This window comes from Pseudophryne corroboree, chromosome 1 (genome assembly GCF_028390025.1).
Source record: "Pseudophryne corroboree isolate aPseCor3 chromosome 1, aPseCor3.hap2, whole genome shotgun sequence".
NCBI lineage: Eukaryota > Metazoa > Chordata > Amphibia > Anura > Myobatrachidae > Pseudophryne > Pseudophryne corroboree.
In genome coordinates this window covers 473315654-473341791 of record NC_086444.1, presented here as the reverse complement: position 1 = coordinate 473341791, position 26138 = coordinate 473315654, and the positions used below count along the sequence as shown (strand labels likewise).

Genomic DNA, 26138 nt, shown 5'->3' with positions numbered 1-26138 from the left:
TAAGGGAGTGTCAGTGGCATAAACAAAATGGTTGTTAGAGGAATAAATACTAGGCACAGAGAAATCACAGAAGACAAAATCATACCTTGCTGCTATAAAAACTCCCAATACGATTGCTAACACACTCAGTGAAACAGATAATGAGTATCTTTTCCTGTGAGAGAAAAAAAACAATATTTCTGACAGCGTACATATAGTTCATTTCCCATTGTTAAAGGGAAAGTCATTCATACAATTGTCGCAGAATAAATATGTGGCTGAAAAATCACGTGACTCAAGTTCAGTAAAACTAGTGATATTTTTCTGGGAATTGAAGCATAACGCCATTACGGAGGTTGTATTTAAGATTGGCTTTCTAATCCTCTTACAGAACTGGCTGCAGATGCTGCTGTAATCGAGCGTGCCAGTATACGGGCAGTGCCATCATACAGAGTCCATGATAAGTGCCTGCCTGGGCTTTTCATTGGTCACTGTTCTCAGCCTATCAGGGAAAGTTGTGGAACAAATTGTTACCAGACTACTACTGACAGAAGCACACTGTGGGTCGGATGAAGCACACTGAGGGTCGGACACCACAAACAAGGTTTATGCAAACTGCAAATTAAAGCTATGCATACACGTGCAGATAAAATGTCTGTCAGACCTACATGCATTTCATGTGGCAGTCTGCAGCTCAGCAGTTATTGTGGCCATACACTCTGAGATATCTGCCATCCCTTCCCATGTCTGTCAATCAGCTGTGACAGGGCATGCACTGCCCAATGCGGCCAGCTTGTGTCTTCAAAATATTGCATCAGAAGGGCATGCTGGATGATCTAGCATGTCCGACTGATCAATGTATTTGGATTGACTGCACACGTACACTATAATTATCTGGGCAGATAATTCTAGCATGTATGACCAGCTTACGGAGTGTAAAGGGAAGAGGCAAAGGCCAGAAAGCTGTGAAATTGGCCTTATTTATTAAGATTAAGTGCAGTGTGCACATTACAATTCCTGTCCCTGCATGTTACATGGATCCAATACTAACTTTTTCTGTTTATTATTTATCTGGCATTTATAACGCTAATCATTTATTAAAGAGGCCTACAGGAAGATATAAAACAGAGAAGTGATGCCACCAACTCTAAAATCCCCCTCCCACCCTAAGGTGTTCTTGAACCTGTATTGCAAGAAAAATAGCACTAAGTAAAACACTTCCTATTGTATTATTATGTATTAATCTTACTTCAGAATATTTAAATAGTAAGTTAGGTTTTAGTAATTTAATAAAAATCTCTTCATTTCTGTCCATATATTTAAGAGAAGTAAAAAGTGGTTGTAAGCCAAACACTAATAGACAACGTTATCTAATTATTCATCTATTTCTTTCCACTTGCTGCTAGTTACCATCTTAAATCATGACACTACCCTATCTAGGGGCGCAACTATGGTGAGTATGAGTACTTGGTGTGCCATTGCTATGGGGTCTTGAAGCTTAGGGGGTTCACCTCTCCTGCACCCAGCTCCAGGATTAAGGTGGCATGGAAAAGGTGCACTTGTCCTAGGACCTCCCCACCCTGGGATGGATCGCTGGGAATACAAAACATGCAAAAAGTGGTGGTCACTGGAATGTTCCCTGTATTTATAGAATATATGGGTACATGTTAAATTAATATTGGGGATAGTCCCAGAGCCATGTAGCTTCTGTTTGTTCCCATTCATTGCATACTATGATCAGGCTGCAGGGGTCCCACTCAATATGCCCAGTCCTATTACTGGGGCTGCAGTCAGAAGAAGTTACACCGCCACTCCCAGATGTACACCCTCTATTAGTTACTAAGTAACAATGAATGGCTTACGTCTTCCTAGGTGAGCATCAGGGAGAGTGTTAATAGCCACCCTCCCTAGATATGCAGATATTGCAAATTCTGAGACAGGAAATTATATATTTCTGAGATTCACTTAACTTGTTTGTGATTTGAGGGTTTCTTAATCTTTACTAATACAGGAAACTTTGAGTTATAATTCACAGACTGCAGTTCCCCTTGACTCTATGAGGAACATTATATTAAATTACATTATTACATTATGAACAAATGAACAAATTTTCTCCTCTGACCCTCCCCGCCTTCTTCTTTTACATGGTCTCAACAATTATAGTGGGTAGTATTTTTGTTTCCTTTTTGTCTACTTGGCTCTACTACCCCAAGCTCTTTAATATTAATCTCATTCCTACTACTATATTTGTGCAACAAGGTTTGCATTATGTGTATTATTTTCTATAGTTGTAATTTACATGTGACCTGCTATTTAGGAATTTGGATCACTCCCGGTGCTGTTTTATTTGTCGATGCACAAAATAATTTATTTTTAATAGAAAACATATATATATACATACTGTATATATACACACATATATATATATATATATATATATATATAACAGACAGAAAAAAAATAGTATTATTGAGTTCTTGCAATGTCACATCAGTTTTGTAAGCCCTGCCTGCAGTAGTACAACACAGTCTGCATTTGATGAGCTTTGCCACCTAGTGGCCATAAGTGGACTAAAGTTTTCTAAACTTCTTTAGCATTCCCTGAGCAATACTTCTCTACTTAGGGGAACCTTAAGTACAGTACCTGTAATCTCCCTGTATATCACAGTTTGTAAAAGTCAGCCTACTGACACTTTAATGTTTTTCAGTAAGAGCCGTATTTTTTATATGAAAACTTACCAAATGGCAGGCATAGGGTTCAGACTAGGGAGGCCAATCCCGGGATCGGCGGGATCCCGGGATTTGGGCCCAAAAATGCCGGGATTTGAATCCCGGGATTGGAGCCTCCAATCCCGGGATTCACGGGATTAGAGTGCGCATGCGCAGTTTTGCCGGACAGCGCTGAGCACTATAGCTCAGCGCTGCCCGGCTGTCAGCGAGGGAGTTACATCAGCTAAGGACACACGTACTGACGGCGCTGGCGGCATTTCAAACGTAGCGCCGGCCGCCAGCCAATCAGAGCTGGCAGACCGGCAGCCAATCAGGGAAGCGGCAGCAGCAGCTGCCCCTGATTGGCTGCCGGACTGCCACTTCTGACTGGCTGGCGGCCAGCGCTACGTTTGAAATGCTGCCAGCGCGGTCAGTGTGTGTGTCCATAGCTGGTGCCCGCGGCCCACCCGTAAGTGTTTATCTTCGCTACCTACACCCACACTCTCTGCTCCTGACATCCTCCCTCTGCTCGCTACACCCACCCTCCCGCTGCTCCCTACTCCCACTCTCCCGCTGCTCCCTACTCCCACTCTCCCGCTGCTCCCTACTCCCACTCTCCCGCTGCTCCCTACTCCCACTCTCCCGCTGCTCCCTACTCCCACCCTCCCTTCCTGTTCCTTACATGCTCCCTACACCCACCCTCCCTTCCTGTTCCTTACATGCTCCCTACACCCACCCTCCCTTGCTCCCTACATCCACCCTGCCTTGCTGCCCTCCACATATACTTTCCCTGCTCCCTACACTGATCCCTACTGCAATCCCAGGATTGAGCATTTTTCAATCCCGAATCCCGGGATTGAAAAAATGCCCCGGGATTGGCCTCCCTAGTTCAGACACTGGAGTTAGAGAATGTTGGGGCGCAATTGATTATGTCCATTTTGCTATGTGGTTCGATTTACAGACGCAATTCACTTTAAAACAATGACAGAAAAGAACACACAATAATTGTAACAATTCAGTCATTGCTCTGGCAATTATGGAATTTTATTAGCCCAAACCAGCGCTGTCCACACAATGCAGGAAGGGTGGGGGGGGGGGGGGGCCCTGAACATATAAACATATATGTTATGCTGTATGTAATATATGTGGTGGCTGGTTATCCTGGGGATCGGCAACGCTGTGTGTATAATAGACGACGTGCAGCACGTCTGGGGGGCAGACTTAGAAGGAGAGTGAAGCCTAATGCTGAGTCCTGGGTGCCGCACAGAGCCTGTTATACACACAGCGCTGCCGATCCCTGGGATAACGATCCAGCACATATATTACATACAGCATAACATGCAGCCCAGGGACTGCAGCTGCTGCTGGTCCAGACCCAAGTCTGGAAATTAAAGGCAATGGGTAAACACCTGGCCTATGTAACATCTGTAAACTGTGTTTGAAATATTTGATTTTTCATTCTTGCTTCATATCATTTTAGAAGAAGCTCTCAAGGTCCACTTCTGTATTAAAGCTTTCCAGCTATCATCCTAACTAACCACTCCATGCTCCCTGCTCACTGTCTCTCCCCTTTAGACTGTTAACTCTCACGAGTTGGGCCCTCATGTGCTTTTCCTTCCCTTACTTTTACCATCATCACCTCCCTACTGCCTACAACAGCCCCTAATACTTGTGTACTGCCGCCCTGCTGTTTCGCTTAGTCATATGACAGCTGATGCAGCAATGTTTATAAACCTTGTCCTTGGGGGTAATTCAGAGTTGATCGCAGCAGCAAATTTGTTAGCAGTTGGTCAAAACCATGTGCACTGCAGGGGGGGAAGATAGAACATGTGTAGAGAGAGTTAGATTTGAGCGGGGTATGTTCAAACTGAAATCTAAATTGCAGTATAAAAATAAAGCAGCCAGTATTTACCCTGCACAGAAACAATATAACCTGCCCAAATCTAACTCTCTCTGCAAATGTTATATCTGCCTGCCCCCCCCCCCCCCCCCCCCCCCCTGCAGTGCACATGGTTGTGCCCAACTGCTAACAAATTTGCTGTTGCGATCAACTCTGAATTAGGCCCCTTGGGGGTAATTCCAAGTTGATCGCAGCAGGATTTTTGTTAGCAGTTGGGCAAAACCATGTGCACTGCAGGGAAGGCAGATATAATATGTGCAGAAAGAGTTAGATTTGGGTGGGTTATTTTATTTCTGTGCAGGGTAAATACTGGCAGCTTTATTTTTACACTGCAAATTAGATTGCAGATTGAACACACCCCACCCAAATCTAACTCTCTCTGCACATGTTAAATCTGCCTCCCATGCAGTGCACATGGTTTTGCCCAACTGCTAAAAAATTTCCTGCTGCGATCAACTTGGAATTACCCCCATGTTCTGTACTGTAAGTCACTTGTCTTGTTTTGTTCATACTGTTTCTGTGTACTCTGTAAGGTGCTGCGGATCACTTGTGGTGCCATATAAATAAAGGGTAATATTAATACTAAAGACCTAAGGATTAAAGCCACTAAGGTCATAAACCACAAGGCAGCACCAATTTCTTTAATTCTCTTACTAAAATAAACAGTTATTAGAAGCATGGCTGTCAGCAACAACCAAGCATCCCCCAGGCCTGCGCTACCATATACATGGGACCCTCGTACAATGGTCAGCCAGTTATATTAATGTATAATAGCTGCTTGGGATCCTGACCAACAATGAACTCAGACTGGTTGCCAAAGAGTTCATAGCAAAACAATAAACAGCAATGTAGGCTCAAACCTTGATATTAATGAAACTTGTATATTGAGATCAATGTGCATCAGGTTGTGATATCAATGTGACTTGTGAATAGTGACCAGTGTCAGTATCCGGAGCCTTACTTCCGGTGCGGTCTCCCGGGGTTTGCCATCCCAGTGGTTGGCGCGCCTGCGACAGCGGGGAGCTGCTTGCAGCGGGTCCTTGGGCACGTGTGCGGCTTCCAGAGGTCGGGGGCCGGGGTCTGGTGAGCTAAGCGCTGCGGTGGGTAGTCGCTGCATCAGAGCCCTCTGGCAGTGACTCTGTTTCAGGAAGTCGGGGCCGGAGCTGGGTTAGCTAAAGTGCTGCTGCTGAGAATGTCCCCAGTGCTGGGGGCAGCCATGTTGGAGACCAGAGATATGCCAATTGAATTCACACTCTGCTTCCAGCCAATCCGGTGCTGTCTTCCCTTATAAAAGGGGGCTGGCTCAGGAGAGAGTGCCAGTGCTTCAAGTTACTTTCCTGTGAAAGGTGCTCCAGCTCTGTGCTCCCAGGCTGCTCCTGGTTCCCCGGTTTCGGTTGCTATCATCAGTCCGTGACCTATCGCTGCTGTAGTCCTGTCGCTTAACCCATTGCCACTCGTGGAGAATTTGAGTTCTTCAGCCTCGCTTTCCAAGCCCAAGCCACAGTCTTCGTTTTTTCAGGATCTGAGTTCTTCAGCCTCGCTCTCCAAGCTCAAGCCAAAGTCTTTCAGTACTTCAAAACGGGTGTAGTATGTTAAGCCGGCGGTCGGGCTCATGACGACCAGCATACTGGTGCTGGAATCCCGACCGCCGGCATACCGACAGCTGGGCGAGCGCAAATGAGCCCCTTGCAGGCTTGCTGCGCTCGCCACGCTGCGGGCACGGTAGCGCACCATGCTATCTATTCTCCCTCCAGGGGGGTCGTGGACCCCCAAGAGGGACAAGAACTGTCGGTATGCCAGCGGTCGGGATTCCGGCGCCAGTATGCTGGTCGCTGGGAGCCCGACCACCGGCAAAGTGAAGACCACCCCTTCAAAACCAGTCTCCTTCAACCTTGTCTACCAGTCACAAGCCACAGTCTTTCAGTTCTTCAAAACCCAACCTCCTTCATCCTTGTCTACCAATCATTAACCACAGTTTTTCAGTTCCTCAAATACCGGTGATCTTCAGCTACATTCCTCAAATCGTTTTATCATTGATTCCAGTTCTTTTCCCAAGTCTTTCAATTCTTCGAGTATCAGTGTACAGTTGTTTCTTCATTAAAGATAGTTAACCTCCTACAGAGTCCTCACTCTTCTGCTCACCAGCCAACTCTACACCTACTAGGCCTCCACCTCATGAGGAAGAACTACATTCAACCACCTTGTCTACTGCCTACACAGTCAGCTGTCCTCCCAGCCCAAGCTCGGTTGTCGGAGCCCCAATCTTCGCCGAGCGTGACAGTAAGCACTGGCCCTATGGATCCAATAAATGAGCAGGCTACCGGTGGCAATGCCTCTGCTGACATCCTATCTCGATTAAACAAACAGGAGGCCATGCAGGCACAGATTGTTCAATTCATGCAGAATATGTCCTCCCGTTTAGACTCTCTTCATGCCGCCATATCCACATTTCAGACTCCAGCTCCAGCTTCCAATCCTCCAGTATCCATGCTGGTTCCGCATTTACAATTACCACCACCCAGTAAATTTGACGGCAGTCCAAAGCAATTCAGTTCGAGTTACAGTCGGCCAATTTTCCATCTGATCGATCAAAGATAGCATACATCATATCCCTTTTAACCGGGCAAGCTCTGGACTGGGTTTCGCCATTGTGGGAGAGATCTGATCCCTTACTCTCGAACTACCCATATTTCGTGGCAGCTTTTCGTAGGATCTTTGATGAGCCAGGCCGGACCATCTCTGCTTCCTTGGAGATCCTGCGTCTGCGTCAAGGAACCCGCTCCGTAGCCCAGTAAGTGATCCAATGCTGTACTCTTTCTTCTGAACTGAGCTGGAACGAGGAAGCTCTCATTGCTACCTTTTAGAATGGTCTCTCCGACAGGATTAAGGATGACCTGGCCACTCAAGGAGTGCCAACTAAGCTTGACAAGTCAATCTCTTTGTGTGATAAATTGGATTTGAGATATAAAGAGCGTTGTCTTGAACGTACAAGTTTTGAGCGACCAAAACCATGGGCTAGCCCTACTCCAAGACCATCTTCGCCCTCTACAAAAGAACCCATGCAAGTCAACTGTTCCCGGCTCACCAACGAGGAACGTCAAAAATGCAGACTGGGCAACCTTTGCATGTATTGTGTGGCGGCCGACCACTTTGTTAAATCTTGTATTCAACAGGCGGGAAACTCCCGCTCCTAGCTTATGCAGGAGAGGTTAAGCTAGGAGTATTCCCCGAACAACCTACCAGAAAAGAGTCTTTGTTGTTTATCTGTCTGGAGCTTCCTTCCTCTTCTCTTCATGTTACAGCACTTTTGGATTCAGGAGCTGCTGAAAGTTTCATTACTTCCGCCTTAGTTCAACATTCCAAAATACAGACCGTTTGTTTAGAGCGGGCTATCTCTATCACAGCGGTAGATGGAAGTTACATTCCCGAAGGGATTATCACCCTCCGTACTGTTCCACTGAAGATGAAAGTTGGAATTCTCCATTCTGAAGCCATCTCCTTTCTGGTAATTCCCAAAGCCTCTCAAAAAATAATCCTTGGATTCCCGTGGTTACAGAAGCACAACCACTGTTTGGATTGGCGAACTATGGATGTGCTCACCTGGGGGAAGTCGTGTACCCAAAGTTGCCTGTCTACTGTCATGCCACTTCATTCTCTACATGCTTCCAGCCTTCCAGGCGCTTATCAACCTTTCTCAGACGTCTTCAGTAAGCAGGGGGCAGATACTCTGCCTCCCCATCGCAGTTGGCACTGTCCTATTGATTTACTGCATGGTAAAACACCTCCCAGAGGCCGAACTTACCCATTATCCCTCCTGGAAACCCAAGCGATGTCAGAGTACATACAGGAGAATTTGGCCAAAGGATTTCTTCGTCACTCTTCTTCTCAAGCTGGGGTGGGGTTTTATTTGTTAAAAAGAAAAACGGGGGCCTGCGGCCTTGCATCAACTACCGGGGCCTTAATGAAGTTACAATTAAGAACAGATACCCCTTGCCCCTGATCCCTGAACTGTTGGACCGAGTAAAGGGACCTACCATTTTCACCAAATTGGACCTGTGCGGAGCTTATAACCTTATACGCATTCGCATGGGAGACGAGTGGAAGACTCCGTTCAATACCCGTGAAGGGCCTTATGAATATCTGGTGATGCCCTTTGGCCTGTGCAATGCTCCAGCAGTCTTCCAGAATTATGTCAACGAGTTATTTCGGGATCTGCCCTATAAGTGCCTGGTTGTGTATCTGGACGATATCCTGATATTTTCCAAAGAGCTGAATGTCCATCGAGAACAGGTCAAAGAAGTCTTGAGACGTCCAAGGGAGAAACAACTCTTTTGAAAACTGGAGAAGTGCACGTTTGAGGTTACCTCCGTCTCCTTTTTAGGTTACATCATCTCCGGGAGGGAATTACAGATGGACCCTGCCAAAGTCCAGGCAATCAGAGATTGGACCCTTCCTGTCACTCTGAAGGGAATCCAGCATTTTTTGGGCTTCGCCAATTTCTATAGAAAGTTCATTAAAGATTACTCTTCCATCATTGCTCCTATTACAGCACTAATGAGAAAAGGGGCTAACCCTGCAGCTTGGCCACCTGAGGCACTAAAAGCTTTTTCGTTTCTTAAAGAGGCCTTCATGTCTGCTCCTATCCTTCGACAACCCGATCTCAGTCATCACTTTCAGGTGGAGGTGGATGCTTCTTCAGTAGGAGTGGGAGCCGTCTTATCCCAGTTCTTCAATGACCAGAAAGCTCATCCCTGTGCTTATTTTTCCCGAAGATTCTCTCCGGCGGAACAAAACTACGCTATTGGGGAACAAGAATTGCTGGCTATAAAACTTGCTTTTGAGTAGTGGAGGTACTTGCTGGAAGGGGCTCAGCACCCAATCTCTGTTCTAGGAAGTTGCAGGAGAATTTGAGGGAGACTTTCCCGTCTCCATGAAAGTGGGCAAATCCCCCGAAGATCATGGTGCGATTAGCGTCATCGTGACCCTGTCTCCAGCGTTAATTAATGCTGACAAACTAAAAAGGGGACGGAACTGCTTTGACGCATATTGCGGTGCTCTGCCTCCTCCTCTCCCAGGTTGAGACTTACCACAATCAGCAAGTATGGTGTGTTTCAGGTGTAACCTGTGTATACTGATCAGTGTGTATCAGGCAGTGCATGATGTCTGTGTGACCTGTGTACAGTGATCAGTGTGTATCATTTTGTGTGATATCAGTGTAGCCAGAATATAGTGCACAGTAAATATCAGATGTGGGATATATGTGGGATTTTTGTATAGTGATCATTGGTAGCAGGTATCTTATATCAGAATAAACTAAGTATAGTGATTAGGGAGTAAAAATAATTAAGGGCTGTGCTAAATGCCAGGCGAGTAGATACACTCTCACAGGTTGCTGCAGAAAGATTGTAGTGTATATTCCAATACTTTAATTGATGTACAATAGTCTGGAAAATAACTTTCTGCACATAACCTGGTTACACTGATCAGTGTGTATCAGGCAATGTATTATGTCTGTGTACAGTGATCAGTGTGTATCAGGTGTGTGAAAGGATCCGGAAATGATCCGACAGGTATTGAATACAGTGTTAATTTTGTTGCTGAAAATTCTTACTAAAAATATTCGTCGACCACAGTTTATTTCAGGACTATAATTAGACTAAAATAAAAACTGAGATCCACTGACTAAACCTTAACTAAAATGAAGCAAAAAATAATGACTAAGACTAAAACTAAATTTAAAATCCTTGCCAAAGGACAGTGGAAATAATACTGGAAGTATGGTTTTAAATTAAATTAAATGTTGTAGATATTGCAGAAAATAAATATGACCTGCTATAAAGGAAATAGGATTATGTATTGCACTTGTCTGTTCTAACAAGCTTAAGGCATTAATTTGTATATACTATAATATGGGGGTACTATGGTAAATCAGACTCAGATTGTAACACGTTCTCAGCCTACTGAGCCTAGATTACTAAACACATAGTTAAAAGGTATGCAAACTTCTCAAGGGAATTATAGCGAAAATGTTCTTCACGAAAATCCATTACAGTATGATTAAACTGTTTGCAAAAATGATGACTAAAATATTTACTAAAATTAGACTAAAATGAAAACTGAGATTCACAGACTAAATCTTGACTAAAATGAAGCAAAAGAAAAAGACTAAAATGTAACTATAAACCAACTACAATGTAAAGTAAGCGACTAAGACTAAAATTAAATTGAAAATCCTTGTCAAAATTAACACTGCTTATACTCCATATTAATCGTAGAGTTGATCAAAATTATTTGGACTAACAGTATTCTTGGTGCTCAGAGTGTGCATCTGCATCTTTCTTTTTCCTGCATGGTTCTACAAGTCTCAGCATCGTAGCACTATGTATAAAGTAAGTTTTTGTTTTTTTAGTCCAACCCCTCACCCCCACCTTTCCTCTATACATGTGTATATATTATACACTTGGAATCTGAGACACCTCCTGCTTGATATTAGCATCCCTCCCGTCTGCCCTTAGGTGATTTTAATAAACTAGGTGCTTCATCGCGCCCTACGGGCGCTCTTCACACCGTCGCAAGGGGCTACGCCCCCTTAACCCTTGCATGCCTTTCTGGGGTTTAATATTTGTATTATATGGAGTATTACCTGCATTCCTTTGTTAGTGGTTAAATATTGCACAATGAAAGGGCGTGCGATGGTGAAGGAGGCGCAGCCCCTTACGACGGCGTGAACAGCACCTGCAGGGCACGATGTACAGAATGTAGCGGGTGCGGGGGGGACTGCGGATGGTGTCTGTAGATGCTGCGGGTGGAGGGGAGGCAGAAGTGGGGGCGGGGCCCGGATGGGGAAGGTTCGGGAGGTGCTGCGCGTGGGGGAGGGGCAGAGGAGTGGGGGATGCAGATGGGGGAGGGGTCCGGAGGCACCGCAGGTGGGGGAGGGGCAGGGGTGCCACGGGTGGGAGAGGGGCAGGTGTGGGGATGTTGTGGATGGGTGAAGGGTTCCGGAGGTGCTGTGGGATGGGAAGGGACGGGTGTGCCGGGGGTTGGGTAGGGGACCGCAGGCACCATGGGTAGGGTAGGGGCAGGTACGGGTGTTGCGGCGGATGGGAAAGGAGGTCCGGAGGTGCTGCAAGTGGTGGAGGGGCAGGTGCAGGGGTGCCATTGGTGGGGGAGGGGTGGGTGAGGGGGGGACCGCTGATGGAGGAGGGTGTCTGCAGATGCTGCGGGTGGAGGGGGGCAGGTGTGGGGGGAGACGTATAAGGGGGGTGAATGGTGGAAGGGGCCTGGAGGTGCTGTGGGTGGTGAAGGGGTGGAGGAGTGGGAGCCACGGGTGGTGTAGGGGGTCTGGAGGCACAGCATGTGGGGGAGGGGTGGAGTGCCGCATGTGGTGGAGGGGAAGGTGCGGAGGTGTGGTGCATTGGGGAGAGGTCTGGAGGCGCTGCGGGTACTGTACATGCCATAAAAGGTAGTTGGAGGGTATGCAGTAACAGGGCCAGGACAGGGGTGACAGGGTCAGTACAGGGTTGACGGGGCCAGGACAGGGGTGACGGTGCCAGGATAGGGGTGACGGGGCCAGGACAGGGGTGACGGGGCCAGGACAGGGGTGACGGGGCCAGGACAGGGGTGACAGGGCCAGGACAGAAATGATAGGGACAGGATAGGGGTGACAGGGCCAGGGTAGGGGCGGCAGGACCAGGACAGGGGTGACGGGGCCAGTATAGGGTTCACAGGGCAAGCACAGGGGTGACAGGGCCAGGATAGGGGTAACAGGGCCAGCATAAGGGTGACAGGGCCAGGATAAGGGTGAAAGGGCCAGAATAAGGGTGGCAGGGCAAGGCCAGGGACATGACAGAACACAGGGCACGGGAGAGATTGGTATTAGGGACAAAACAGTGGTGACAGACAGATGTGTCTTACCGGAGTCACTGCTGCTGGCTGCTGCTGTTCCATTCCAACCTGTTGGGATCTGCTGCTGCTGGAGACTTGGCATGGCTGACTCTCTCAGGCTGGAGTCCTGCTTTCTCTGCCAGTCCGCATCCCTCCCCCCCCTCCTCAGTCACACACCGCAGACCTCGCGCAGCTGCCGGGCACTGTGGTAAGGTGAGACTGGAAATGACTGGTTAGCCCCCAGGAGATGCTGCGGCTGGAGGGAGGAGGGGGTCATAGCATGCACGTGGCGCGGACCTCACGGCTTCCGGGCACTGTGGTAAGGGGAGACTGGGAGTGACTGGTTAGCTCCCAGGAGACGCTGCGGCTGGAGGGAGGAGTGGGTCAGAGCCTGCAAGCAGCTCGGATTTCTGCAGCGCTACCCGCCAGCTAAAGTGTGTGAATGAGCTGGGCGCACTCCACTGCGGGTGGCAGCGCTGCAGCTAGCGGTGGGGTTGCCGGGGCTGGAGATAACAGAGGCAGTATGGAACCTGCACAGCGGCAGGTGCCTCACTAAACTGCAGCTAAGAAGCGTGGAGTGTGTCAGAAAGTGACGCTCCTCCGCACCAGAGAGACCCTGCTGAGTATGCCGATGTGGGGGGTCAAGCACACAGTAAGCCGGTGCCCGTCTGTCTGTATGACATACCCCTCACACACCCCCATACCTCCCAAATGTCCCGATTTTCGCGGGACAGTCCCATTTTTTGGGGTCTGTCCCGCTGTCCCACCCACGGGTCGCAGTGTCCTGCGGTGGGGGGGGCAGTTGGAAAGCTCCTGTACTCGCTGTTCTGCTTAGCAGAGCAGCGGTGAATAGTGGAGACAGAGGGAGAGGGGGCATCAGGGGGTACGGATTAATGGGGGGGTTCCAGCAGCAGAGCCGGATTAAGGGGGGGGGGGGGCGGGGGATACGTACCGTTGGCCCCACAGTTTTAGAGGCCCCCCCGGCTGGAGTAGCTCTGTCCCAGCTCAGAAGCTCCCCCCCCCCCCGTCCTGCCAGCAACAGTGGCAGCATTGTGCTACAGTCAGCACACGCTGCTGCATATTGGCAGGTCTGTGGTGTTGCAGGGAGGCAGCAGTCTCCCTGCTTTCTTCTCCCTGTGCGGGTGTGTAGGGGGGAGCGACCACCTCCTCTGGATTTAGCCCTAGCTGAGGGGCCAAAATCCCATTAAAAAAATAAAAACAAAAATCGGAATTTGCATAAGGGGGCGTGGCCGCGCGGTCCGCGATTAGGCCACGCCCCCAACCCCCAGCAGGCACAGCAATGAGATAGGGCTCCCCTGTCTCAAGTGCCCTGGGCCCCCGGACTCATAATCAGCCCCTGGGGGCATGCCAGCAGCTCACAGAGCGCTGGGCATGCCCCCTCACTGACGAAAACGGGGACCCTCCCGTGAAGCCACGCCCCCTTTTCGCCGAGTATTTCCCTCCTTCTGCCTGGAGAAAGCTCCTGCAGAAAGCTGGGAGGTATGCAGCCCTGTCTGTGACATGCCCAATGTCCATGCTATCTGCTTCTGCTCCTAGTCTCCTGTAGATTTGGCCAGATCTCTGTGACTCATTTGAATAACTCCGCCCACTGTTGTGACTCCGCCCAGCGTTAGCAAATGAATCACAAGGTCACAGAATAGGGCTATTATATAGGAGATGTTCCAGCATTGCTGTCCACATATTAGAATGGTCTCTATTATAGTTAAGTCCTAGATAAATTGGTATGTGTTAGAATTAGGGATGTTAGGGACCCATCTGATGGGGTTCACCTTAACATTGTGGATAATCAAAAAGTTTTGGACAAACGTGTACGAAGAACTTCACTTATAATCCATGCTAATTATCAAGTTTATCGAAAATATTTTTACTATATCACTATTCTTAGTGCTTATAGTGTGTACCTTTATTTTCTCTTTTTTTGCCTGCAGGGTCATACTATAACACCTAGGTATAGTGATCAGTGTGTATCAAGTAGGTGATATCAATGTAACATGAGTAAAATGAGCAGTGTGCATCAGTCGTGTCATATCATAAGAACAGATTATAGTAATCATTATGTATGCGGTGTATGATATCAGTATGACATGTGTATACTATAGTCCTTACGACTGAAACGGGAGGCGGACTTGCGATAGCTCCTCTCTCAGATGAAGATGGGAAGCATGTTCGTGGTCCTACCCTTACAGCTTTGACCTTGCCCACTTTTAACAGATACAAGTACGTACTCTACATGGAGTCGATGTTTTCTTCAATGGAAATCCGTGGATACAAGGGGTAATGCTACAGTGGTGATATATAAACACTGGGGGGGGCAATGCCTCTCAAGGGATCTATTTTTTTTAATCATTTTCAAATAGATGTCACTGACCTAATTAATTGATGAAACAAAAAAAAAAATTGACGACATTTACTGGAAAAAAAATTGTCAGTTAAGTGATTAAAATACTCCAGTTTCCGGAATGGCCTTGCATTCCTTTCCAAATGTAAGTCATCCTCAGTTTCTGGGCTCCACAGTTGGGTGTTTGGACCTCGCTATGGACAGGTGACATTTATTTTCGATTGTTTCCTTATGACGCGCCTTTATATTATGCAATACTAAACAGAGAATTTTTATCCTCCACATTATTCCCCAATTAAACTTGCAGACACAAACCATAACCATACCTGGCCTCAACATTTCTTTTTAGGTCCTGCTCAGTAGATAACACAAATTCCTCACTACTGCACATAACTTCTGAGAAGATTTTCAAACATCATCAGTCACAATTTCTTAAAATAATACTTCCTAGTTGGGGGCTGCATTTCCATCAAGAGTAAGCCTTGGGTCATAACATACATATAGATCAAATGCTAATAAAACAATTTGAATGCATGAGCACCACTATATAACATAAATGCATTTGACCACACTATCTTTCTGCATCATTTTGAAAGGCATTATAAATTGTTGATCTGTTATGTTGAAGGACCCTGCTCCTCCCAGTATGAAACAGTCTGTTGCTTCCGACTAACCTGTATATCCCTTCTCTCATTATGACATCTGAAGCAACCCTGTCCTCCCATACTCAATCATAGGTCACTGTCATTTTAAATAACTGAAAAGCATAATTACCTTAGAATGAGCATTTCAAGAATCAGAGTAAATATAATTGAAAATTTACGGAGAACGGTAAACATTGGCAAGCTGAAAAGACAATCAATAATATATATATATTTATTATATTCATTGTACATGAACAGACATACATGAAAGACAGTTAATCAATATTTGAAATAATTGTAAAATTTCTGAAGTAACTTTGTGATACAGAAATCACAAGAAACAATGGGGGTAATTCTGAGTTGATCGCAGCAGGAACTTTGTTAGCAGTTGGGCAAAACCATGGTGGTCATTCCGAGTTGTTCGCTCGCAAGCCGTTTTTAGCAGCTTTGCACACGCTAAGCCTACGCCTACTGGGAGTGAATCTTAGCATAGTAAAATTGCGAACGAAAGATTCGCAATATTGAGAAAAGACATCTCTGTGCAGTTTCTGAGTAGCTCCAGACTTACTCGGCATCTGCGATCAGTTCAGAGCTTGTCGTTCCTGGTTTGACGTCACAAACACACCCAGCGTTCGCCCAGCCACTCCCGCGTTTTTCCCAGAAAATAAGAATTTACTCACCGGTAATTCTATTTCTCGTAGTCCGTAGTGGATGCTGGGCACTCCGAAAGGACCATGGGGGATAGCGGGCTCCGAAGGAGGCTGGGCACTCTAGAAAGATTTAGGACTACCTGGTGTGCACTGGCTCCTCCCACTATGACCCTCCTCCAAGCCTCAGTTAGGACACTGTGCCCGGACGAGCGTACACAATAAGGAAGGATTTTGAATCCCGGGTAAGACTCATACCAGCCACATCAATCACACCGTACAACTCGTGATATGAATCCCAGTTAACAGTATGAAACAACTGAGCCTCTCAACAGATGGCTCAACAATAACCCGATTTAGTTAACAATAACTATGTACAAGTATTGCAGATAAACCGCACTTGGGATGGGCGCCCAGCATCCACTACGGACTACGAGAAATAGAATTACCGGTGAGTAAATTCTTATTTTCTCTAACGTCCTAGTGGATGCTGGGAACTCCGAAAGGACCATGGGGATTATACCAAAGCTCCCAAACGGGCGGGAGAGTGCGGATGACTCTGCAGCACCGAATGAGAGAACTCCAGGTCCTCCTCAGCCAGGGTATCAAATTTGTAGAATTTTGCAAACGTGTTTGCCCCTGACCAAGTAACTGCTCGGCAAAGTTGTAAAGCCGAGACCCCTCAGGCAGCCGCCCAAGATGAGCCCACCTTCCTAGTGGAATGGGCATTTACAGATTTTGGCTGTGGCAGGCCTGCCACAGAATGAGCAAGCTGAATTGTACTACAAATCCAGCGAGCAATAGTCTGCTTAGAAGCAGGAGCACCCAGCTTGTTGGGTGCATACAGGATAAACAGCGAGTCAGATTTTCTGACTCCAGCCGTCCTGGAAACATATATTTTCAGGGCCCTGACAACGTCTAGCAACTTGGAGTCCTCCAAGTCCCTAGTAGCCGCAGGCACCACAATAGGCTGGTTCAGGTGAAACGCTGACACCACCTTTGGGAGAAATTGGGGACGAGTCCTCAATTCTGCCCTATCCATATGGAAAATCAGATAAGGGCTTTTACATGATAAAGCCGCCAATTCTGACACACGCCTGGCTGAAGCCAAAGCCAATAACATGACCACTTTCCACGTGAGATATTTCAGATCCACGGTTTTTAGTGGCTCAAACCAATGTGATTTTAAGAAACTCAACATCATGTTGAGATCCCAAGGTGCCACAGGAGGCACAAATGGGGGCTGAATATGCAGCACTCCTTTCACAAATGTCTGAACTTCAGGTACTGAAGCTAGTTCTTTTTGAAAGAAAATCGACAGAGCCGAGATCTGTACTTTAATGGAGCCTAGTTTTAGGCCCATATTAACTCCTGCTTGCAGGAAATGCAGAAAACGACCTAGTTGAAATTCCTCTGTAGGGGCCTTTTCGGCCTCACACCATGCAACATACTTCCGCCATATGCGGTGATAATGATTTGCTGTAACCTCTTTCCTAGCTTTAATAAGCGTAGGAATGACTTCCTCCGGAATGCCCTTTTCCTTCAGGATCCGGCGTTCAACCGCCATGCCGTCAAACGCAGCCGCGGTAAGTCTTGGAACAGACAGGGCCCCTGCTGTAGCAGGTCTTGTCTGAGCGGCAGAGACCACGGGTCCTCTGAGATCATCTCTTGAAGTTCCGGGTACCACGCTCTTCTTGGCCAATCCGGAACCACGAGAATTGTGTTTACACCTCGCTTTCTTATTATTCTCAATACCTTTGGTATGAGAGGTAGAGGAGGGAACACATAAACTGACTGGTACACCCACGGTGTCACTAGAGCGTCCACAGCTATCGCTTGAGGGTCTCTTGACCTGGCGCAATACCTCTCTAGTTTTTTGTTTAGGCGGGACGCCATCATGTCCACCTGTGGACGACCCCACTGATTTACAATCATTTGGAAGACTTCTGGATGAAGTCCCCACTCTCCCGGGTGGAGGTCGTGCCTGCTGAGAAAGTCTGCTTCCCAGTTGTCCACTCCCGGGATGAACACTGCTGACAGTGCTAGTACATGATTTTCCGCCCATCGGAGAATCCTTGTGGCTTCTGCCATTGCCATCCTGCTTCTTGTGCCGCCCTGTCGATTCACATGGGCGACTGCCGTGATGTTGTCTGACTGGATCAGCACCGGCTGGTGTAGGAGCAGGCATTTTGCTTGACTTAGGGCATTGTAAATGGCCCTTAGTTCCAGAATATTTATGTGAAGGGAAGTCTCCTGACTTGACCATAGTCCTTGGAAGTTTCTTCCCTTTGTGACTGCCCCCCAGCCTCGTAGGCTGGCATCCGTGGTCACCAGGACCCAGTCCTGTATGCCGAATCTGCGGCCCTCCAAAAGATGAGCACTCTGCAGCCACCACAGAAGAGACACCCTGGTTCTTGGGGACAGGGTTATCAAGCGATGCATCTGAAGATGCGATCCGGACCACTTGTCCAACAGGTCCCACTGAAAAATCCTGGCATGGAATCTGCCGAATGGAATTGCTTCGTAAGAAGCTACCATCTTTCCCAGGACCCGCGTGCAGTGATGCACCGATACCTGTTTTGGTTTTAGGAGGTCTCTGACTAGAGAAGACAACTCCCTGGCTTTCTCCTCCGGGAGAAACACTTTTTTCTGGACTGTGTCCAGAATCATTCCCAGGAACATTAGACGTGTCGTCGGGACCAGCTGTGACTTTGGGATATTCAGAATCCAGCCGTGCTGGCGCAGCACTTCCTGAGATAGTGCCACTCCCACTAACAACTGTTCCTTGGATCGTGCCTTTATTAGGAGATCGTCCAAGTATGGGATAATTAAAACTCCCTTTTTTCGAAGGAGTATCATCATTTCCGCCATAACCTTGGTAAATACCCTCGGTGCCGTGGAGAGTCCAAACGGCAGCGTCTGGAATTGGTAATGGCAATCCTGTACCACAAATCTGAGGTACTCCTGGTGAGGATGGTAAATGGGGACATGCAGGTAAGCATCCTTGATGTCCAGGGATACCATGTAATCCCCCTCCTCCAGGCTTGCAATAACCGCCCTGAGCGATTCCATCTTGAACTTGAATTTTTTTATGTATGTGTTCAAGGATTTCAAATTTAAAATGGGTCTCACCGAACCGTCCGGTTTCGGCACCACAAATAGTGTGGAATAGTAACCCCGGCCTTGTTGAAGTAGGGGTACCTTGATTATCACCTGCTGGGAATACAGCTTGTGAATCGCAGCTAGCACCGCCTCCCTGCCTGAGGGAGCAATCGGCAAGGCAGATTTTAGGAACCGGTGAGGTGGAGCCGCCTCGAATTCCAGCTTGTACCCCTGAGATACTATTTGAAGGATCCAGGGATCCACCTGTGAGCGAGCCCACTGATCGCTGAAATTCATGAGGCGGGCCCCCACCGTACCTGGCTCCGCCTGTGGAGCCCCACCGTCATGCGGCGGACTTGGAAGAGGAAGCGGGGGAGGACTTTTGCTCCTGGGAACCTGCTGTTTGTTGCAGCCTTTTTCCCCTACCTCTGCCTCTAGAGAGAAAAGACCCTCCTTTTCCCCGCTTGTTTTTCTGGGTCCGAAAGGACTGAACCTGATAAAATGGCGCCTTCTTAGGCTGTGAGGGGACATGGGGTAAAAATGCTGACTTCCCAGACGTTGCTGTGGAAACTAGGTCGGAGAGACCATCCCCAAATAATTCCTCCCCCTTATAAGGCAAAACTTCCATGTGCCTTTTGGAATCTGCATCTCCAGTCCACTGGTGAGTCCATAAGCATCTCCTAGCAGAGATGGACAATGCACTTATTTTAGATGCCAGCCAGCAGACTTCCCTCTGTGCATCTCTCATATATAAGACTGAGTCTTTGATATGGTCAATTGTTAGCAGAATCGTGTCTCTGTCTAGTGTGTCAATATTTTCTGACAGTTTATCCGACCACGCAGCGGCAGCACTGCACATCCCTGCTGACGCAATAGCTGGTCTAAGTATAATGCCTAAGTGTGTATATACAGACTTCAGGATCGCCTCCTGCTTTCTATCAGCAGGTTCCTTAAGGGCGGCCGTATCCTGAGACGGTAGTGCCACCTTTTTAGACAAACGTGTGAGCGCTTTATCCACCCTAGGAGGTGTTTCCCAACGTAACCTATCCTCTGGCGGGAAAGGGAACGCCATTAGTACCTTCTTAGGAATTACCAATTTCTTATCAGGGGAAGCCCACGCTTCTTCACACACTTCATTTAATTCATCTGACGGGGGAAAAACTACAGGTAGTTTTTTCTCCCCAAACATAATACCCTTTTTTGTGGTACCTGGATGTAAATCAGAGATATTTAACACCTCTTTCATTGCCTCAATCATGCAGTGAATGGCCTTAATGGGCATTAAATTTGACTCATCGTCGTCGACACTGGTGTCAGTATCCGTGTCGACATCTACTTGTGCCATCTGAGATAGCGGGCGTTTCAGAGCCCCTGATGACTTTTGAGACACCTGGACAGGCACGAGCTGAGAACTCGGCTGTCCCGCAGTCGGCATGTCGTCAAATTTCTTATGTAATGAGTCTATACGTGCACTCATTTCTTTCCATAAGCACATCCACTCAGGTGTCTGCCCCCCAGGGGGTGACATCCCTTCTAAAGGCATCTGCTCCGCCTCCACCTCATTATCCTCATCAAACATGTCGACACAGCCGTACCGACACACTCCACACACACAGGGAATGCTCTATATAGAGGACAGGACCCACAAAAGCCCTTTGGGGGGACAGAGTGAGAGTATGCCAGCACACACCAGAGCGCTATATAAGGCAGGGACTAACTGAGTTATGTCCCTTATAGCTGCTTTTTAATATAACTATATACTGCGCCAAATTAAATGCCCCCCCTCTCTCTTTTTTACCCTTTTCTGTAGAGTAGTCTGCAGGGGAGAGCCAGGGAGCTTCCTTCCAGCGGAACTGTGAGGGAAAATGGCGCCCAGTGTGCTGAGGGAGATAGCTCCGCCCCTTTTCCGCGGCCTATTCTCCCGCTTTTTTATGGAATCTGGCAGGGGTATTTACCTCATATATAGCCCCTGGGGCTATATATTGAGGTATTTTTGCCAGCCAAGGTGTTTTTATTGTTGCCTCGGGGAGCCCCCCCCCCAGCGCCCTGCACCCTCAGTGACCGGAGTGTGAAGTGTGAGAGGAGCAATGGCGCACAGCTGCAGTGCTGTGCGCTACCTTGGTGAAGACTGATGTCTTCATGCCGCCGATTTTCCGGACCATCTTCTTGCTTCTGGCTCTGTAAGGGGGACGGCGGCGCGGCTCCGGGACCGAACATCAAGGCTGGGCCTGCGGTCGATCCCTCTAGAGCTAATGGTGTCCAGTAGCCTAAGAAGCCCAATCCGGCTGCAAGCAGGCGAGTTCGCTTCTTCTCCCCTTAGTCCCTCGCTGCAGTGAGCCTGTTGCCAGCAGGTCTCACTGAAAATAATAAACCTAAGACTATCTTTCTTCTAAGAGCTCAGGAGAGCCCCTAGTGTGCATCCAACCTCGGCCGGGCACAAAATCTAACTGAGGCTTGGAGGAGGGTCATAGTGGGAGGAGCCAGTGCACACCAGGTAGTCCTAAATCTTTCTAGAGTGCCCAGCCTCCTTCGGAGCCCGCTATCCCCCATGGTCCTTTCGGAGTGCCCAGCATCCACTAGGACGTTAGAGAAACGGTAGCGTTTTTTCCCACACGCCCATAAAACGGCCTGTTTCCGCCTAGAAACACCCACTTCCTGTCAATCACATTACGATCGCCTGAACGAAGAAAAAGCCGTGAGTAAAATACCTAACTTCATAGCAAATTTACTTGGCGCAGTCGCAGTGCGAACATTGCGCATGCGCACTAAGCGGAAAATCGCTGCGATGCGATGAAATTTTCCTAGCAAACAACTCGGAATGACCCCCCCCCCCATGTGCACTGCAGGGGGGCAGATATAACATGTGCAGAGGGAGTTAGATTTGGGTGTGGTGTGTTCAAACTGAAATCTAAATTGCAGTGTAAAAATAAAGCAGCCAGTATTTACCCTGCACAGAAACAAAATAACCCACCCAAATCTAACTCTCTGCACATGTTATATCTGCCCCCCTGCAGTGCACATGGTTTTGCCCAACTGCTAACAAAGTTCCTGCTGCGATCAACTCAGAATTACCCCAATGTACACATCTATATTGAATAATTATGTTCCACTATAGCACATATATAAACCCACCACCTGACCTATAATAAGAAATGAAGCATAAAAAAGTAGTTTTGATTATGTGCATGGATGGGTTCCTTTAGTCAGTGGTTCCCAAACTTTTTTCAATGACTGCGCCCTAGACTATCAGAAGTTTTTTCACGACACCCCTATGCCAAAAGTTTCTTTTTGAGAAATTTAGAAAAAAGTATTAAATTAAGTAAACTGTGTTTATATGTAATCCTTAGGTTCAGATTTGCTTCTGTTTGTCCACATATTTTATGATTAACAACCACCAGCACTGGTTTGCCTATTACATTGACCATAAATACTATGACTGATTGAAAAGTAATGAGACTGCTTCTGTTTTTCTGTACCATAGGTAGACGTGGCAACGCTATGCTGGTTACTGTGAAGCTCATACACCGATGTATCTGAACCTATGGTTGGACTGCCGTAGTCTTCTTTGCTTGGTCACAGTGAGTGAAAGATTTTCGTATGTTTCGTCATGGCGGATGAGGAAGACGTGTCTGTGAGATTACGTCAGAGATGTGTGATTGAATTTTGTGTTAAACTTGGAAAAAGCGGAAATGAAACTCATGAAATGTTACGGCAAGCATACAGTGGAAAAACAATTAGCTGTGCTGCAGTACAGTGGTGGGAGCACTACAAAGAGGGTAATACACGAGTGACTGACGAAGCATGTTCTGGGAGACCATCTACCTCAGTTACACATTTCCAAAGCTGCGGAGATGTTGCAAAATAACAGAAGGTTAACTATACGCAAACCTTTTTGGCTTCACTTTATTGGAATGGGTTCAGCATATTGTGACAAAGAAAATAAAATGCATCGCATGTGTGCCAGGTGGATACCCAGAAATCTCACAGAAGAGCAGATGTGATGATGAGTTGAATCGTGCAAAAACAGTTTGAATGTCTCTGACGTAATTTCACAGACAAGTCTTCCCAATCCGCCATGATGAAACATACAAAGAAGACTACGGCAGACACCTATGGAACAGAAAAACAGAGGCAGTCTCATTACTTTTCAATCAGCCCTCATAATTTGAATTGGTCCTGGACCACCAATCCAAGGCACCCCTGCAAGTGCCCTAAGGCGCCCCAGGGAGCCTAGACACACAGTTTGAGAACCACTGTCTTTAGTTAACGCAATAAGAGCCAAATGCCTTCTATGAGAAATGAGAAAATCAGAAATATCTCATATATATATATATATATATATATATATATTACACTGTATATACAGTACTGTGCAAAGGTGTGAAAAAATGCTGCAAAGTAAGAATGCATACAAAAATAGAAGTGTGAGTAGTTTATTTTTATCAATTAACAAAATGCAAAGTAAATGAACAGAAGATGAATCTAAATCAAATAAATATTTGGTGTGACCACCCGTTGCCTTCAAAACAGCATCAATTCTCTAGGTACACTTGCAAACAGTATTTGAAGGAACTCGGCAGGGGGGTTGTTCCAGACATCTTGGGGAAGTAACCATAGATCTTCTGTCTCTTCATGTAATCCCAGACAGACTTGATGGTGTTGAGAACAGGGCACTGTGGGGGCCATATCATCACTTCCAGGACTCCTTGTTCTTCTTTACGCCGAAGATAATTCTTGATGACATTAGCTGTATGTCTGGGGTTGTTGTCCTGCTGTAGAATACATTTGGAGCCAATCAGATGCCTCCCTGATGGATAAGTACCTGCCTGTATTTTTCAACATTGAGGACACCATTAATCCAGATCAAATCTCCAACTGCATTCGCTGAAATGCAGCCCCAAACTTGCAAGGAACCTCCACCATGCTTCACTGTTACCTGCAGACACTCATTGTATCGCTCTCCAGCCCTTCAGCAAACAAACTGTCCTCTGTTACAGCCGAATATTCCAAATTTTGAGTCATCAGTCCAGGGCACCTGCTGACATTTTTCTGGACGCTATTTCCTATGTTTGCATGCATAGTTAAGTTGCTAGGCCTTGTTTCCATGTCAAAGGTTTGGCTTTTTGGCTGCAATCCTTCCATGAAGACCACTTTTGGCCAGACGTCCCTAAACAGTAGATGGTTGTACCTGGGTCCCACTGGTTTCTACCAGTTCTGAGCTGATGGCACTGCTGGACATCTTCTGATTTTGAAGGGAAGCATGATGTGTCATTTTTTTTTATATAGCGTCCTTTCTCCAACAGGACTCAAGGCGCATATCTATCTATCGATTATACACACACACACACACACACACACACACACATACACACTAGCTGTTCATGATTTTACTTTCAGTTTTCGAGTAAAGTCTTTGCCATATACATCACACAGCTCCTGGTCTTGGTGTCAGTATTGAATGCAAGTGTGTACTGTATGTGCACATACACTACACCTGCAGCAACGGATGGGCAATTATTTCAGGACTGCCTCCCTTCTGTAACCCCGGCCAGCAGGAGGGGGCTGAGGGTAGGTTGCCGTGGCAACCAAGGAGTCAGCCGGTGGGCTGAGCCCAGAACCCATCAGATGCGACCGTGTCAAAGAAAGTCCAACTTGGCATAGTCACTTCTGAAGCAACCACGTCAGGCAAGGGGTTAAACATAGGTTAATGTTGAGTTTGCCAAAAATTATGTAATTTATGCCTGAAAAAGGTGCACTAAAAATAGTGTTTCCACACATATGCAGAGCTCAAGATGCGTTCAGTTCAACAAAAGTAACAAATGCATCTGATTCATGCCAGGCAAGCGTCACATACAGTACACTTACGTTCCACTTTAGTACATGCTGTAAACCCTTTATTTTATGTGCAGCAAACAGGTTTGCTACTAAACATCAATTAAGCAAAAAAAAAAACAAAACCCTGTCTAATACAGCCGACACGGGTGTTCATTCCGAGTTGTTCGCTCGTTCTTTTTCATCGCATCGCAGTGAAAATCCGCTTAGTACGCATGCGCAAAGTTCGCACTGCGACTGCGCCAAGTAACTTTACTATGAAGAAAGTATTTTTACTCACGGCTTTTTCTTCGCTCCGGCGATCGTAATGTGATTGACAGGAAATGGGTGTTACTGGGCGGAAACACGGCGTTTCAGGGGCGTGTGGCTGAAAACGCTACCGTTTCCGGAAAAAACGCAGGAGTGGCCGGAGAAACGGTGGGAGTGCCTGGGCGAACGCTGGGTGTGTTTGTGACGTCAACCAGGAACGACAAGCACTGAACTGATCGCACAGGCAGAGTAAGTCTGGAGCTACTCTGAAACTGCTAAGTAGTTAGTAATCGCAATATTGCGAATACATCGGTCGCAATTTTAAGAAGCTAAGATTCACTCCCAGTAGGCGGCGGCTTAGCGTGTGTAACTCTGCTAAATTCGCCTTGCGACCGATCAACTCGGAATGAGGGCCACTATTCCACATCCTACAGTATGTACAAAAAAACAAAAAAATTGCATAAACATGCTCACAAAAGCATAAGCATAATTTATGTACCAGCGATGAAGGATGCATCAGCATCAAATCACAAGCAGGTGCTAGTGCTGACGACCATCATCATCATCATCATCCTCATCTGCTCTTTGTGCCAGCCTCTGATCACTCCCAAAACCTATTGCTTTCCTAGGCATATTTGTGTCTGTATCTCTTTGCAGTTGCATGACCAGAGCCTCTGTGTATTTGGCATATTCTGGAACACCACTGTCATGTCCGGTTCTACCATCCCTCTCTGGGGATTTTTGTGCAAAGAAGCCCATAGGCTTCTCTAATCAATGCAATCTATTTATGGCGTTAGCTATTGGGTACAAGCTTTAGGATGTTATGCTTCCCGA

General features: G+C 47.1%; 1 protein-coding gene across 1 annotated transcript in view; it reads right to left on the bottom strand.

The window, feature by feature from the left end:
* Positions 1–26138, bottom strand: part of SLC35D2 (solute carrier family 35 member D2) — a 161730-nt gene that overhangs the window by 41673 nt on the left and 93919 nt on the right. The window contains exons 5-6 of the mRNA XM_063913743.1: positions 15605–15676; positions 86–154 (exon numbers count right to left, since the gene is read on the bottom strand). Coding sequence (XP_063769813.1) covers positions 86–154; positions 15605–15676 — 141 coding nt within the window. The remainder of the gene's footprint in view (positions 1–85; positions 155–15604; positions 15677–26138) is intronic.